The 18,465-nt window shown below is 39.1% G+C and overlaps 1 protein-coding gene across 2 annotated transcripts in view; it reads right to left on the bottom strand.

Annotated features, from left to right (window-relative positions):
* Positions 1–18,465, bottom strand: part of CRYBG3 (crystallin beta-gamma domain containing 3) — a 134,289-nt gene that overhangs the window by 26,113 nt on the left and 89,711 nt on the right. For both annotated transcript variants that reach the window (XM_064273080.1, XM_064273079.1), the window contains 5 exons: positions 12,645–12,787; positions 12,411–12,537; positions 11,490–11,522; positions 3,903–4,012; positions 2,317–2,443 (listed from right to left, as the gene is read on the bottom strand). In XM_064273080.1, coding sequence (XP_064129150.1) covers positions 2,317–2,443; positions 3,903–4,012; positions 11,490–11,522; positions 12,411–12,537; positions 12,645–12,787 — 540 coding nt within the window. The remainder of the gene's footprint in view (positions 1–2,316; positions 2,444–3,902; positions 4,013–11,489; positions 11,523–12,410; positions 12,538–12,644; positions 12,788–18,465) is intronic.

Here is an 18,465-nt window from a genome sequence, read left to right on the forward strand (position 1 = left end):
TACCTCATGGAATGAAAAGGCTGTAGTCCTCAAGTCCTTCCCAAGAGGCACCTTCACCTACATTGCATGGATTCCACAGGATCAAAGCAAGGACATGCAGCTAATTACACATTATAGCTTATGTAAGACCAATTCTTTTTTCTCTATGTTTTTACTCCCAATTTTAATTATTTCACACTTCATGAACATAAAAGAATTGCAACTTTTCAAAGAAAAATAGTAATACTCCTTGATTTTTGAATCTGAATGTTTCTAAAATGCCCTCCCTAGAAATTCAACTCACTGAATTAGGAATCCTGCAAAATCCTTTTAAGACAAGACAGTACTTTCATATTCAGAGCTACACATTTTGCTCATAGAGTTAATATCACATAACTGTCTGCTGATTTGACCATTAAAAATTGCTAAGAAAATTTCTTCCCAATAAATGCCATCGACTTTCCAGTGTTCTCTGCACCTTATCATTGGCTGGAGAGACTGACCAGACCACATTCTTTTTTTTACCACTTTTCCCGAGACAGACAGACAGCATTCACAGCCACTTGTTCTTTTCAAGTTGGTGACTAATGGGCCACTGAAAGAGACCAAGAATTTTATTTTTATTCTTGTTCCTCAGCCGAGAATCTATTCTTAGCCCGATACCAAGAATACTCTATCCAGGAATGTCTCATGAAATAAGACTACATTACTCAGGTTGAGGATGAAAGGTCCTGAGTATGGCCGTAATCCCGGCAGTCTGCTCTCGCTGAAAGGTCTGAGTCATTCCTACCACCACGTAGGCCTTCTGATCAGCTCTGTAAATCTCAGCTTTGACCAAACGTACCCCTAGGAAACCATTACAACTATACATCTTAAATACATCCCAAATCCTCGCTGCTTCCTCTGCACAGACTCTACTGAACAGGGGCCCAGAACTGATGTCCCAGAGTGGTGTTCCTCTTTTGCTCACATTAAAAATTCTAACCATATTTTTTGGAAAGAAGAAACCACTTACTATATAAATGTGGTCCACTAAGGTTTCTGAGAAGCCCTGGTGGCGCAGTGGTTAAGAGCTATGGCTGCTAACCAAAAGGCTGGCAGTTTGAATCCACCAGCCGCTCCTTGGAAATCCTATGGGGACAGTTCTACTCCATCCTATAGGGTCACTATGAGTTAGAATTGCCTCAATGGCAACAGGTAGAAGGTGACTTACAGTTCTGTGTACACCAGGGAGGAAGGCCCTTGTTCCTCAAAACAAGGTTTAAAATCAATACCAGTAGTGATTCATGCCTTAAAATAACATTACAAACCTGAAGAGCAGAGAGGTTGTCCTGTGATTTGTTATCTAATAAATAATAAGATAATCAAGTTATCATTTTCTCAAGTAGCTGCTATGGATTGAATTGTGTCCTCCCAAAATGTGTGTCAACTTGGCTAGTCCATAACTGCCAGTATTTTCACCTGATGTAATTTTCCTGCGTGTAGAGGCAGTTATGTTAAAAAGGCAGGACTCAATCTACAAGATCAGGCTGTGTCTTAAACCAATCTCTTCTGATATATAAAAGAGAGAAGCAAGCAAAGAGACATGGGGACCTCATACCACCGAGAAACAAGAGCCAGGAGAATGGCACATCCTTTGGGCCTGGCTTCCCTGTGCTGAGAAGCTCCTAAGCTGGGGAAGATTGACAACAAGGACCTTCCCCCAGAACTGATGGAGAAAGAAAGCCTCCTCCTACAGCTGGTACCCTGAATTTGGACTTTTAGCCTCCTACACAGTGAGAGTATAAATTTCTCTTTGTTAAAGCCATCCACTTGTGGTATTTCTGTTACAGCAGCACTAGATGACTAAGACAGTAGCTATAGCACTAACAATCATGCTGATAATAGCTAACACGCATTTAGTGGTCACCATGTGTCAGGCATTTTACAAGAGTCAAGCATTTTACAAAAATCATCTCACTTAATATCCCAGTGGCCTTATAAAATTTATTACTTTTTATAGATGAGGAAACTGAGTAACCTCACCAGTGCCACTCAAACTGGTTTCAGTATCAAAGTGAGATTCAAGCCCAGGTCCATACGACTATAGTTCTTGGGTTTTGTACTCATGCTAAAAAAGTAAATAAATAAAATAAAGTAAAAGGAAAATATCATTGTAATTTTGCTTGGACTTCACGAGTGAACCTCCATTTTATTGGCATAAAATATCAACAAATGAATTATTCAAACCTTGATATTTCCCCTTGTATCATTTCTTCCAACTTTATATTATCATCAGTGGCAATCAAACTGGACAAGAACAGAGTCTTATAAATATGTACTCAGCAAAGTACTTACATAGTCAATGGGCTTGAGGGATTTGACTTCAGATGTTGGGCAGCCACAGGAAATAAGGTCAGCATAGAGGCCTTCTTCTAACACACACTGATTATCAGAAATGTCCCCTTGGTAATACAGGAGCCAGCTAAAAATACAAGCAGTAAGACATTCAGTCAAAATGTATTCCATTGACAGTGTAGACTCAGCATCATGCTAGAAGCTGTGGAGCTGACCAGTAGCAAGTACCCAGGACCCATAAAAACAACAGCCACCACTATCATTTACTGAGCGCCTACCACGTGCCAAGTACCAGGCTAGGTACTTGACATCTATTATTTTGCTGAATTCTCAATAATTCGATGACATACAACCATACGTTCAGTTTTGTAGGATTTTAAGGTTCGTAAAGGTTAGGTAATTTGCCTAAGGTCTGTCAACTATTAAATGATAAAGCTAAAATCTGATATAAGAAGACATCTCTTTTAAGCTAAAGACATTCCTTCATTCAGTGCCTTCACGTAGAGAACCCTGAGATAAAAACGTGGTCATTATTATAAATGCTTGAAGAGATTAAAAGTTCTTTTGGGGAGAAACAAAAATTTCTATTCTTATTGAATAGTGAGCTTGCCTTTGGTCTGGTTGAAATGAGTCTGGAAAATGAGACTAGTTGATGGGAAAGCCTGGAAAAGGAGGATCTGATTAGAATTAGAAAATGACTGTGGTATTTAAAGCACACTAAGAATTAAACTGGATTTCAGGACAAATAATTGGGTTGTAATTGGTTTGTGATAAACACTGGAAACAAGACAACATAGGAGCAGGGGCTAACTAGGAGACGAGTTTAAAGTTCCTCAAATGAAAATTAGTTGCTGCCAGTCTCCACTTGCTCAACAAAGAAGGGAGGGGAATTGATGAATCCAAGATATCGTGAAGGAAGAACAGGAAGACTCTGGTGGGATATTAGGTAATACTAGAAACAAAGAAAGAACACATTTTCACCCTGAGAATCCTGTATAGCTTCATGTATATGTAAGAAAGCTCCAGTATGTTTTTGTTGTTGGAAGAACACATGATTCAAAGCAAAACAAAACAAACAAACAAAAACACCAAAGAAATGGTTCTGAAATTCAGTGTGTGATGCCAGGAAATTTAACTCTGAATCTAGGATCCTCATGTGTGAAATGGGGGATAGAAAATATTTCAAATGAACAAAAAGTTTTTAAAAAATTTAGAAGTAATATGTCTCTGTGGATAAAAACATTAGTTATAGTTTATAGCATTCTATTATGCTATCTTATGCTACCTAATAAACGTACAGCATAAACCTTCAAAATATTTATGAGAAATAATCTAAGAGGAACAGTGAGAATAAAGGCATCAAAATGCCCGCAAAGTTGGTGAATCAGCATCCTGGTTTTCTGTATCACACAACGGCCTACAATATAAATTCAGCAACGTTACTACAGGCTAGTTAGCAGTTAACCAATGATTTAATTAAAAAAAAAAATTTAAACTCATTGCAAGTGCAAAATATAAAACAATTCAAATCTCTCTGAATTAAACCAGTTATTAAACAACAGCAGAAAACATTCAAGCATACTTACCAACCCCGAAGCACTTTAAAAGAACATGGTGTGAACGAAGTCAAGTCGGAAACTTCTTCTGTAAAATCTACACATCCACCTTGGAACCCTGGTTCACCGAATGCTTTGAGCTAGAACAGCAACGCAACGATAATTAAACACAACTGTTTGACTTTGTCACAAAAGCAAATAAAAACCTTTAGTTTCATACACTTAAAAAAAGAAATCAGCAAAATAACAGACATATTTTATCCAATATCAAAGAATCCGTGTTAAGGATGATAACATTCTCTTTAAACTTTCTTTTTTCTGACATGTTTCCAGGAATGTCACCATTTATTTACTGCTTTCACCCAACTCTTGCATCAGATTCTGGGCACCCAACCTACTGCCATTGAGTCAATTCTGACTCATACCAACCCTGCAGTTAGAGTACAACTTCCCTATAGAGTTTAAAAAAAAAAAAAAAAAAAAACCCTTGCCTTCAAGTCAATTCCAACAGAGTGGAACTGACCCACAGGGTTTCTAAAGAGGAGCTGGTAGATTTGAACTGCTGACCTTTTGGCTGGCAGTTGTAGCTCTTAACCACTGGGCCATCAGGGCTTCCCTATAGAGTTTGTAGGGTTTAAAAAAAATTTTTTTTATTGTGCTTTAGATGAAGGTTTACAGAGCAAATTGGTTTCTCATTCAACAATATACATATTGTTTTGTGACACTGGCTGCCAACCCCACGGCATGTTAACACTCTCCCCTTCTCGACCTTGGGTTCCCCATTTCCAGCCTTCCTGTCCCCTCCTGCCTTCTCATCCTTGCCCCTGGGCTGGTGTGCCCATTTAGTCTCGTTTTGTTTTATGGGCCTGCCTAATCTTTGGCTGAAGGGTGAACCTCAGGAGTGACTTTAGTACTGAGTTAAAAGGGTGTCTGGGGGCCATAATCTGAAGGTTTTGCCAGTTTCTGTCAGACCAGTAAGTCGTCTTTTTTTGTGAGTTTTAGAATTTTTTTCTGTATTTTTCTCCAGTTCTGTCTGAGACCCTTTACTATGATCCCCGTCAGAGTAGTCAGTGGTGGTAGCCGGGCACCATCCGGTTGTGCTAGGCTCAGTCTGGTGGAGGTTGTGGTAGTTGTGATCCATTAGTCCTTTGGACTTATCTTTCCTTTGTGTCTTTGGTTTTCTTCATTCTCTCTTGCTCCAGATAGGGTAGGACCAGTGGAGTATCTTAGGTGGCCACTAACAAGTTTTTACGACCCCAGACACTACTCACCCAAATAGGATGTAGAACATATTGTTTATAAACTATGTTATGCCAATTGAGCTACATTTGGTGTCTCCTGAGACCATGGTCCCCAAGGCTGTAAATCTTTATAGAAGCAGGCTGCCACATCTTTCTCCTGTGAGGCGGCTAGTAGGTTCAAACCACTGATCTTTCAGTTAGCAGCTGAGTGCTTAACTGCTGTGCCACCAGGGCTCCTCAATTCTGAGCAGAGACCTAGAAAACAATTCTACTTATGAGAGTAAATCAGAATTCCTTCCTCCCTAAAATGTGGTCCATGTCCAATGCATCCATAATTATCACCTATGTTGAGACCCTGGTGGCCTAACAGTAAAATGCTCGGCTGCTAATTGAAATGCTGGCAGTTAGAACCCATTCAGCATCTCAGCAAGAGAAAAATCTGACGATCTGCTCCTGTAAAGATTACAGCCTGGAAAACCCTATGGGGTAGTTCTGTTCTGTCACAAAGGATCACTATAATTTGAAAATTCATTCTCGACTGGACAGCACCCAACAACAACATGTTGAGACCAGGAGTTGCTGGGTGCAAAAGGTTAAGAGCTTGACTACTGGCTGAAAAGTCGGCAGACTGAACCTACCCAGAGATGCCTTGCAAGAACATCCTGGTAATCTGCTTCCAAAAGGTCATGGCCTTAAAAAACCTACGGAGCTGTTCTCTGCACACATACGATCACCATGAGTTGGAATCAACTTGACAGCCACTAGCAACAACAATGGTGAGGCCACATGCATAAAATAAGAGGCAGTTTAGCACTAAACACAAAGGAGGTATGGATTCGGATGGAGGCTGACTGGTATGTCTTTCCTCTCCCCAAATCTTCCTGATCCACAGTAAATACAAGAGAGAGAGGAAGAGCACAAATGCGTGCCAGTAAGTGAGCACGAATGTGCCCGTGAGAGCCTAGGAGCAGATGGCAGAGAAGATAATAATGATGGGATTAGTGGAATATTTTTTGTGAAGAAAGAGACAGCTGTGTCATGTATTTCAGCTTACAGGCTTCAGTCTACTGGTAAGAATACCTCAAACGTACAGCTTACAATTAGATACAACCACGTTTCTACTTTAGTCTTTTTGTCAAGGAAAACCTGTAAAATCTCAACTATAATCCCCTTTAGACCAGATATATGATAACGTGCAACTATAGGGGCCTTGGAAACCCTGGTGACGTAGTGGTTAAGTGCTACAGCTGCTAACCAAAAGGTCGGCAGTTCAAATCCACCAGGCACTCCTTGGAAACTCTATGGGGCAGTTCTACTCTGACCTATAGGGTTGCTATGAGTCGGAATCAACTTGATGGCAATGGGTTTGTTTGTTTGTTTGTTTTTTGTATAGGGGTCTTGGATCTACAATAGGTATGGCAAAAATTAATCAGCCTTACAAATCTTTCACAAATACTGAAGCCTTGATATCACACGGCTCATGGTCCACACTGCACCGACAGGCCCGTGCTGTTGCTAGGAACGCACATGATGAACTGACTGCTGCCTCGCCCTTTCTCTGGCTCACTGTCATCAAGAACAAGGCTTCTTTGACAATGTGACGTTCACCTCCAGTCATTATCCCAAGGGTCCTCTTATAGGCTGATGGTCTCCAAGTTCTGAGGAATCGCTTATTAGCTGTCTCATTCTACTCTGACCTGCTTCATCTGATATTAAAGACCAGCCGAAACCAGGGAGATGAGAGCACCAATTCCTCCGACCCACTGTGAGTTGTAAAATGTGACTTCCTATTGTGCAACCATGCTGTGTGTGGAGTTTTCAAGCAGTGAGGTCTGACCCAGCAAGTTTCTATCACGGTCCTTCTGCTCTATACAAAAGATAGCAAGAGAAAGGAGTTCAAAATGAAACTGACCTCTGGAATAATTCCCTCTATAAAAACAATTCTACGTGTTCAGGTAGACTGTCCCCAGATTCCTTGAGAAGGACATACATTTGGGTTAGCAGTTTTTCAGACTGCATTTTTTATCTTAAAGGTTTATAAAACATGAGGACAAAAGGCAAATCCCTTTTAACCTCCAAAAACACAGAGGAATTTCTCCTACATACAAGTACTTCTGAGCTGAAGCAACATGAAAATAGGAAAAGCCACATGAGAGCAGAGAGCATGCTGTCTTGATCACTACTTTTGTTCCCTACTTGCTGAACTAATTAATTTTACATTACTGAGCTTAAGATTTATACTTCAATATTTCACCATGAAGCCATGAAATATTATATCCTAAATAAGTGACAATGCAAATTAAGCATATTTCAGATGGCATATATAGTAACCACCTCTAGTTCTTAGTCTGTCTTCATAGTCGGAAGAATTAATTAAAATTCAACAAAAACATACACACATGTATACACACATATATATAAAACACGTCATAAAATATCTTTTTGAGTCAATGGGTTAAAATATTTGCCCAAATTTAAAAGATGAATTTATTGTTGATCCAAATTTATTTTACTTTTACCCCCAAAATGAGACATGGTGTATAGGTCACCCAAAATTAGACCAACCCCACAAAAGTTACACCTCATTATGATCACCTCACAAATGCCTCCAGGCACCGTAATTCTCACAATAATGTTCTGAGGATTGCCCATACAGAAACTTAACTCTGTGCTTAGTAATTATAATAATGACATTACTTCAAGGCACTCTCTGCCTTGGTAAAATTAAGTCCTGGGAGAAGCTAGTTGCATAGGTCACTATGTTGCCTTCCTTTCCAGACTGCTGCAGAATAAATGCACAAAACAACTCTGCTAGGCTTCTCAGGACCTAGACCAACAGTCAGATGAACAAGAGATGAGTTTTCAAACTCCATCCATCCCTCCAAACCCTGCTGACATAGCTCGAGCCCCACTGTTGTCCCCTAAACCACACACACACACACAAAAAAACTCGTTGCCACTGAGTTGATTCCTACTCATAGCAACCCTATAGGACAGAGTTGAACTGCCCCATGGAGTTTCCAAGGAGCAGCAGGTGGATTTGAACTGCCAACCTTTTGATTAGCAGCCAAGCACTTAACCACTGTGCCATCAGGGCTCTCAACTCCCCACAAATGCAATCATAAGGAGCAGGAACATAAAGGCTGAAACACTGGTTTACACGGTGCTTTTTTACATTTATCATCTTACTTCTTCCTTAGAACTACACTTTGAGGCAGAAATTATCACCACTTTATGGTAAAGATCTTTGCAGAAATGCCCCTTTTTACTCTGTGACTTTTGTTCATGAACTACATGAATAAAATGTGGTTGATAGGTCTTTAATTCAAAACTACAAACTCGGGAACATAATTACTGGCTAACCATAGAAGCAGTGCTCACTTTTATCCCGCAATATTGGAATCAGAATAGCAGAATAAAATTTTGAATAATTTTATTTATTCCAATACTAAAATAACTATGAGAAACTTTCTTCACTATCTAAACAGCCCTTTTGCCTTCCCTCATACAAACACGCTGATTGTTAAAGTTTGTTTCCATTCTTCTATGACATCACACTGTCTCACACTGTAGTGTTACGTACTTCTCAAATCAATTACATATTCTACAATAGTTTTCCTTCCCTGATTACTTACGGGTGGCTTTTTTTACTTAAATAGTTCTTTCAGGTTACTTCCGGTTTTTGGAGACTACAAAAATGATCTGGTTGCAGCGCCATGAAGAATAGCATTTCCCTTACTGTTCTTGATTCTTATGGATATTTGCCCAAAGCGGTTATTTCTCTATGCCCCAAACAAGTTAACAGTAACCAGCACTGCCAGCGATTCTGTGATCACTTGAAAAATCAACATGGCCAAATTATCTAACACAAGACTATCTGGTTGCTTTTTTCTAGGCTGGAATCATGCGTAAAAAAGGAATAGGAGCTCAATACGAAAAGACATCCACCCTTTTAATTATATTTGCCAATGGACTCGAGAAAGATTCTAGGAAAAGAAAGGTACTTGGTTAGGTCAAAGAGGGGGGTTGTTTAGAACAGAATTCCTAGAGAATGGTCCCTGACTATACCCTCCACTGAAAACTAAACTCGCTTTAGAAGATTTAGTCTGGTGAGATTTCTGACAGGCAGGACTCACTTAAGAAAGAGAATGACAACATGAAGAGAATCCACATTCTGGGTGATTTCCATTTTGTTTTTTTGGGGAAAAATAAAACCCCACCTGCTATTATGAAGGCTATTAACAAACCTGTATATTTTGAGTGGGTAATTAGATTTAGTGATCTTCAGCCACAGGGTAAGACAGTCTTTTCAATAAAAGGAGATACTATAGCAAGTGTCCCAAATAGACATACTTCATTATAACATGTTTAGATAATCATAACAATATTCTTATTTTCATAAATCCCATGACATACACTAGTATCTGGACACATGTATTTTCTGGCCTCTCCTCTCCTAGGCTACTTGAGGTTTCCCTGAGGTCATCAGCATAAAAAAATTCCCTCTTTGACTTGAACTCTAAGATGATATATTCTCCTCATTCTTCAAACAAGGAAACTGAACCCAGCATCTAAATTGCCCAATCAGACTGCCATAGCCACCTGTGAAGGAGAAGATACTTTCAAGTTACTGAGTGAAGTGAGCACTGCCCAAGATCCATTAGTTTATTCTCGGTTAAGTACGAAGAAAGAGAAGTTCTGAAAATTTGGTCCATTGGAAATAACAAGAGCTTTGATACTGGGTAGACTAAGGAAGCTTTGTTTGCACGTGTTACCAAATCTCCAGTTACGATATACTCCTCAGAAAGTTTTATTTCACAAAGCAATAGCTGAGCTGTACCCAGAAAAATGAAGTGGGGCCGATTCATTGTGCATTTTCAGCTGCTTCCTCTCCCTTCAAGTTGGACTGGAAAGACTACAAAGAAAACCCTCCCAGCAATCTGCCCCAAACAAGGAAGTCCGTAAATATTAAGAAGCGGGAGGTAGGAGGGGGGAGATCAGAACTTAAAAGAATGTGATTTTTTATCTATACTTAAAACTCAGAAATATGCAGTTTGGGATTATCTCTGTTTAACTCTTATTCTACTCACATTATTGTGATCCTACGAAAAAGTACATTAGAAGTCCACAGTTGAAGTTTGAAAAATGTGAAACAAACAACCGGCAGGAAGTACCTCTGAATCCAACAACTCAATTATATTCAGAAAGGAAATGTCCCCAGTAGGCCTGAGCTAATCAGCAAATACTAAAACCTGAAAGCACTGTGAACAGAAACGTGGTTAAACTAAGCTGATTTAAAACATATAAGTACTGACATGAATATAATAAACAGACACATCGAGAGAAAAATACTTTGGTGCAGTGGTTAAGCGTTCGGTTGCTAACCAAAAAGTCCGCAGTTCAAATCCACCAGCTGCTCCTTGGAAACCCTAAGTAGCAGTTCTAACCTGTCCTATAGGGTCGCTATGAGTTGCAATTGACTCAACGCTAATAGGTTTGGGTTTTTTTTGGTTTTAAACATAACAAATGTTAAATATTTAAAATTAATCAGTATACGTGGCTTTTTGACATGTGTATTTTCTGAAGTGTTCCTTAAAATGAGCCAGAGGAAGCAATGTCTCTTTTATCCCTTCTTTCTTCTATGGCTGTACTGTGCATGCCCTATGTATCAGGGTATGTCTGTCCTTGATGCAAGGGACTCTGAAAATGTGGTTCAGTCAAGGGGAGTCAGATACCAGAAAACATCTCTTTTGTTACTTCTAGTAGTGTGACATGATATTTTAATTCTGAATCTCAGTTTTGCCATCCACAAGCGGGGTTAATACTGACCTCACAGAGTTATCAGCAGTATTAAATTAGTACTATTTCTAGCCCACAACGGGTAGTAAGAAAAGGTTGGGCCCAGAGTATGTTGAATCCTTCAAACCATAAACACACCAGAAATAAAGAAGGAGGATGGCAATTCTACCAGCATTTTTAAGAAATATTTGATCTAGGTATTAGAAATACATTTACACAGCAAGTGTGCCAACAGCAATTTCTCCACGGTAAGTTTATTCCTCCATAAACAGCATAATATGTTGTGCTGAATAAGAATGTAATATTGAAAAATGGATGGTCAAGAGGAAACACAGTAGCAGAGGATCAAAATGACCCCAAAGTGGTAAGAGCTGCAGAACTCTAAGAAGAAATCAAAAGGAACGGTGACAAATCCAGGCAAATCCACCACTAAAAAAGATGGGCGTTCTTCTGCACGCAGGTACCAAGGACAAATAAGCCACCCTGCCAGGCAGATACACTTAAGTTATCCGAGAGGGAGAATGAGGGTTAGTAAACAAATTTAACAATTACGAGTTAAGGATATTTTTAAACATACCAAATGTGGAGGCTCATTTATCCCGAGTGGTTCCTGAAAAATAATGTTAAAACATTGTTTAACTATTGTCATATAATCTTGTCTTTTTGAAAGTCATGAAAATATCCTTTGCTGGGGTGGGGGAAGGTCTGAACAATTTACTAGATACCTTGACGTAGCTCTGGCCCTCAAATAACCTACTGAATTCACTTATAATCATTTTAGTATTTATTACTATTTGAGTAATACTGTAGCTGGAAGAAAAACATGCTCCAATGTCCATTAGAGAAATAAAGTCCAAGCTTCCCATCATTTCCTTTCCCACCATTTATCTCATGGTCACCCTTATTGTTCTACCCTGTTTGCTATTATTGAAACTGGCTGCACTCTTTCACAACTTGGTGACTCTGCACACAAGGAGATTATCCCTCTTTGTAGAATGTCCCTTCTGCCCCACTTTCCTGTCTGGCAAAACTGCTTTTATCCCTCAGACACCACTCAGTGCATTCTTTCTGCGGCACGGTCCCCAGCTGCCCAGTGATGGTTCCCTTCTCCTGCCTCCCCAGCACTATTTACCCACCTCAGCAGTAATCATAGTATAATTAATTGTTCATACGTCCATCTCCCCTAAGAGACTGAGACCCATCAGGGCAGTCTTCTTCATCTTTTATCTCCAGTAATCAGCACAGTGTCCAACATATCAGAGGCACTAAGTAAATACTTACTGAATGAATTTACTGATCAAATTATAGAGCTATCTCATCGATGTGCTAAAAACATGTCTTAGCTGTCTATGGAACCTATAGAAAGTCACCTGATGCTTCACTTTCTCTATATATACACGTAACAGACTTCAGCAATTCCACTGAAAAGCCTGTTCCACATATTCACTTACACAACACTGGATGCCACTGGCATTGGTTATGTTCATACTTAACTCACCAGTCGGACAGGTCGTATTGACATGATTATATTATTTGATCCTCCCCAGTCAAAAAAGCATTTATATTTCCCTTTTTCTAAAATGTATTGTTCTCCACAGAAGAATTTCTGCTGGTAGGCAACCCATCTAGTACAGAAAAAAAAAAAAAGAACAAAGGTGATGTAGAATTAAACAAGCAACACTTTAAACACCAAAGACTCTCTCAAGGTTCTCAAGGCAGGGGGACAACTTACACTCCACTTTTAACGTGAATGGATCTTGTTACACTGCCAAAGCCAATTTCTTCCAAATCAGAAATTTCCTGATTCATAATGTCAATAAACTTCCCACTTTCTAGGTCAGATTCAAACAGCGTGATAGAAGATTCTATAAAATTCTAAAAAGAGGAGGAAAAATTAGAAAAGCGTATGCATTTTGTTTTATAGACTGCTTTTTTTTTTTTTATATCAGCACAATTTTCATCTATTTGTGGGATAAGAATTTTAAATATGAGTTGGAATCTATTCGATGGCAACAGGTTGATTGGCTGGTTACTCCTAAATAGTATAAATAACAAAAACCTGCCTGAAGTTACTTTAATCAAGACAAGTAACATTTGCATATAAATGGAATTAATGAAAAGTTGGTAAACTGCTGCAACATGGCTCTCATGTTATTGTTGTTATTGTTTGGTGCCATTAAGTCAGTTCCGACTCATTCTGATCCTATGTAAAACAGAACAAAACACTGCCGGATCCTATGCCATCCTCACAATCGCTGTTATCCGTAAGTCCATTGTTGCAGCCACTGTGTCAATCCATCTCATTGAGGGTCTTCATCTTTTTCACTGACCCTCTACTTTACCAAGCATGACGTCCTTCTCCATGGACTGATCCCTCCTGACAACATGTCCAAAGTATGTGAGACATAGTCTTGCCATCCTTGCTCCTAAGGAGCATTCTGGTTGTACTTCTTCCAAGACAGATCTGTTCGTTCTTTCGGCCATGGTATATTCAATATTCTTCTCCAACACCACAATTCAAGGACGTCAATTCTTCTTCAGTCTTCTTTATCCATTGTCCAGCTTTCACATACATAGGAGGCGACTGAAAACACCATGGCTTGCGTCAGGCACACCTTAATCTTCAAGGTGACATCTTTGCTTTTAACACTTTACCGAAGTCTTTTGCAGCAGATTTGCCCAGAGCAATGCATCTTTTGATTTCTTGACTGCTACTTCCATGGATGCTGATTGTGGATCCAAGTAAAATGAAATCCTTGACAACTTCAATTTTTTCCCCATTTTTCATGATGTTATCATGATTATTGGTCCAGTTGTGAGGATTTTTGCTTTATGTTGAGATGTAATCCATACTGAAGGCTGTGATCTTTGATCTTCATCAGTAAGTGCTTCATATCCTCTTCACTTTCAGCAAGCAAGGTTGTGTCATCTGCATAACGAAGACTGTTAATGAGTCTTCCTCCAATCCTGACGCCCCGTTCTTCTTCATGTAGTCCAGTTTCTCAGATTATTTGCTCAGCATACAGATTGAAACGGTATGGTAAAATGACACAACCCTGATGCACATCTTTCCTGACTTTAAACCACTCAGTATCCCCTTGTTCTGTCTGAACAACTGCCTCTTGATCTATGTACAGGTTCCTCATGATCACAATAAGGTGTTCGGGAATCCCCATTCTTGGCAATGTTATCCGTAATTTTTTATGATCCGCACAGTTGAATGTCTTTGCATAGTTAATAAAACACAAGTAAACATCCTTCTGGTATTCTCTGCTTTCAGCCAGGATCCATCTGGCATCAGCAATAATATCCCTGGTTTCGTGTCCTCTTCTGAAACCAGCTTGAATTTCTGGCAGTTCCCTGTAGGTACACTGCTGCATCCGCTTTTGAATGATCTTTAGCAAAATTTTACTTGGGTGTGATATTGATGATATTGTTTGATAATTTCCACATTCAGTGGAATCACTTTTCTTGGGAACAGGCATGAATACAGGTCTCTTCCAGTCGGTTGACCAGGTAGCTGTCTTCCAAATTTCTTGGCATAGAAGAGTGAGTACTTCTAGTGCTGTAACTGTCTGTTCAAACATCTCAATTGGTATTCCGTGAATTCCTGGAGCCTTGTGTTTTGCCAATGCCTTCAGTGCAGCTTGGACTTCTCCATTTAGTACCATTGGTTCCTGCTCATATAGTACCTCCTGAAATGGTTCAACATTGACCAATACTTTTTGGTATACGGCTCTCATAAAAAAAAAAAAAAAACATAATACTAATTTTAAGTAAACTGAAGTCTTACTTCTTGTACCTAAAGAGCGAAAGCTACGTGTTAACTAATTTAGAACTCTTCCTTCTTTGGCATTTTTTAGCTGTCAAGAGAACAGAAAACCACAGAGAGACCCTAACATATAAAGAATTGAATGTATTATAAAGGTAGCATTATAAATATACTTAGTCAATGATTTGGAAACAACTGGATAATTGCTTGGAAGAAACTAGATCTTTATTTCTCACCATATGCTAAAATTAACCCTATAAAATTTAAGTTTGCATTAAGCGAATCATGAAGCAAAAAGTAAATATAAAACAGGCAGTGTGGAATCTTATTTTATAAGCTTAAATGTAACAGGAAAAAAAGGATAAAATTTGCGTGACAAAAAAATGTGTATTTAAAAAATCAAAATGAGGATAGGCAATTTAAAAACTCTTTACAGTCGATTAATGTATTTAAAACAAAGATAGAGAAGCTCTAAGACCCAAATAAATAAGCCAGCAATGGATACAGACAATTCGTAAAACAGAAAGAAAAAAAAAAAAAAAACATTAAAACAAGTCAAATTTTACTAGTAAATTAAATTCAAATTAAAGCAATTAGATATTTTCCTTTTTTAAAAATTAAACTAAAGGATCTAAAAAAGCCACTCTTGTCAGGCAACACTGCTGGTGGGAATATAAATTGTGTACCCTTGGTAGGAATAGAAATTGGATAATTATTTTAGAAAATAATGCAGAAATACATAAAAAGACAAACTTCATTCTTTTACTCTGAAATTCTCTTTTTTAAATTTAGAAAAGTTTCTTAAAGGAACTAAATGGTGGGTAATTTATACACTAAGATGCAACATACATTAATAGTGAAAACCTGAAATAATGTAAATGTCTAAAAAGATGGTTACCAAAAACCCAGTGCCGTCGAGTCGATTCCGACTCATAGCGACCCTACAGGACAGAGTAGAAGTGCCCCACAGAGTTTCCAAGGAGCGCCTGGCAGATTCGAACTGCCAATCCTTTTGTTAGCAGCCGTAGCACTTAACCACTGCGCCACCAGGGTTTCCGGTAAAAGATGGTTAACAAACCTTAAATATCCACTACTTGATGGAATATTAAACATAATTTAAAAGTTTTTGGACAACCTAACAGTTAAACACAGTCTACACTTACTACTGGCCAGGACCTTTATGTGCATTATTTCCAAAAGAACCATCACATGAAATTATATTATTATCATCTCTATTTCACAACTAAGGAACTTGAGTAATTTGCCAGAGGTCACACAGTTACTGAGGGCCAGAGTTTGAACTTAAGTTAAGGTTTTCAATCTGTCTATTTATCTACCCTAAGCATTAATCACTGTCAGGTATAAACGTAAGGGTGGAAAGACCAATACAAAAACTCGTACTTTTAAACACTGGTTAGATTACAAATACGTAAGAAGATTAAAAACAACAACTCTTCATTAATGAGAGATTGGCAGATATAAAAAAAAAAAAAAAAATCAGAAGTCGTCATCTTTAGGTACAGGGAAATTGGGCAATTTTATCCTTCATTCTTTCAAATTTCTTTAATATGTGTATTTCTTTGGTTAGAAAATAAAGATACTCTCTCAGTTATCTGTGCTGCTATGATAGAAACACCACAAGTGGACAGCTTCAACAAAGTTATTCTCTCACAGTCTAGTAGGCTACATGTTCAAATTCAGGGTGTTAGGCTTCAAAGGAAGGCTTTCTCTGTCGCCTCTGGGGAAGGTCCTTGTCCTCATTCCTCCCCGGTGGAGGAGCTTCTCGGCGCAGGGACCCTGGGTCCAAAGACACACTATTCTCCTGGCTCTTGTTTCTTGGTGATAATATACGTTAAAAAAAGTCCTCTTCCTCTCTCCCTATAACTTCATTGTTTTTAAGTCAAGTTTTAGGCCTATGGAAAATGTTCTCAACTTCTATAAGTCTTTGCAATATCACTTTTCTCCCTTTTTAAATTTATTATATAATCTAAGAGTAGACTTCCAAGACAAAAATTCATTTTAAATGAACAAGCAAAGAAAACAGTATGAAAACAGACAAAAAAAAAAAAAGCATCTATAACGAAAAGTTTAAAAAATTCTTTTGCGCTTACTACTTACCAACTTTCAAGGGTACTCAACTTGCTGGCACGGCTGGGTCAAATTACATTTGAAATGTTAGGATAAAACATAAAGGCTTTAAACCTGAAAACAGTTATTTAAAATAATTGCTAACCCATAATTGTGTGCCTTCAGTCGCTCCTTGAGAGTAAACCTTAGGAACCTGAGAGTATCAGCCGTCTCCATTACTTTTACACGGTTTTTAAAAAAATGTGAGCTGGGTCAATTTATTTTTCTTCATCACTGTCACCATCCTCCCTTTCATTAACTTAACATCCTATTTTCAAAACCCTTTTGCATTTGAGCTATTCTGAGCTCCCCCAAGCCCTGTGATCTAAGAGGGGTATTATTTTCCAAATGTGGCAATTAAGGCTATAAGTGATCTGCTTTATAGTCCCCAGAACAAATCTGCAGCAAAGGCGGAAGAACACAAGCCTCCTCGCTGGAGTATGATGTGTACAATCTGGGTGCCATTCCAATAAATCTGATTACGTGGAACACAGGTCTCCTTGCAACCTGAAAGTGCATGACTAGGCGGCTGTGAGGACACAGTGCTGTGAGGACGTCTTAAGGGGGCCCAATCCAAGCCCTAGTTGGGAACCAATATCAATAGCCACCAAAGTCGGACTCAAGGTTCTTCAGCAGCTCCCAATTTTAAGAGACTTCTCTCCCACTGTGGTGACTCTTAGCTCTCCATCTCTGCTTCTACTTCTGCCCCTATAATTGCTTGCTCTCCACTGGCTGATAAGGATGTAGGAACAGGGGCAACAGGGATAAGAAGTATGGCATGGTCTGCTATGAGTAAAATGGGACAAGGACACAGAATGGATGAATACAGATGTGTGCATGCGTGCTGCGTTTGAGTACTATCATTAAGAAATAATCTGTAATGCTGCAACGTACTTGAACGATGAGTTGCACAAATCAATTTGTGTGGGTGTGTGGTGGCAGTGAGAAGGGAGAGCTGGGAACTGCCTGGAGGCATACGCTGCATGAAAATGATACAGTCTGGAGTTGAGTAGAGGAGGAGGACAGGGCCCAGTGCCAAATACAAGTGCTGACAGTGTCTGGGTTCACAAATAAGTGTACTCACATGGCTTCAGTTTGTGCCCTTTCCTACACTGTCTAACATTTCCAGAGACCTGGCCAAGAGCGGTAGGAATCTTTTTTCATCTTCTGGTTTTGTTTATTCATGGTTTTTCCGGCTTTATAGTGTCTTCCTTCCATCTTTTTTATTCTAAGTACTCCTTTCCTTCTAAGCCACTCTCTTGGTTTTGTCCCTGTCTGTGCATTCTTCTCTCAGGCTCATCAAATATACACTATCTGATCTGGTTGGTAAGTCGCCACCCATATGGTATCCCTGCCGGACAGAGCTCGGAGTCATGCCCAGGATAAACCTTCTGAGGTCAATAGGTTACTATCATCTCCACTCTACTGTTGCTGTTTTTAGGTGTCTTTGAATTGGTTCCGACTCACAGCGACCCTGTGTACCACAGAATGAAACACTGCCCAGTCCTGCATCATCCTCACAATCACTGTAATGTTTGAGCCCATCGTGGCACCCACTGTGTTAATCCATCTCGTCAAGGGTCTTCTTTTTTGCTGACACTCTACTTTATCAAGCAAGGTGTCCTTCTCCATGGACTGATGCTTCCTGATAACA

Source organism: Loxodonta africana, chromosome 20 (assembly GCF_030014295.1).
Source record: "Loxodonta africana isolate mLoxAfr1 chromosome 20, mLoxAfr1.hap2, whole genome shotgun sequence".
Classification (NCBI taxonomy): domain Eukaryota; kingdom Metazoa; phylum Chordata; class Mammalia; order Proboscidea; family Elephantidae; genus Loxodonta; species Loxodonta africana.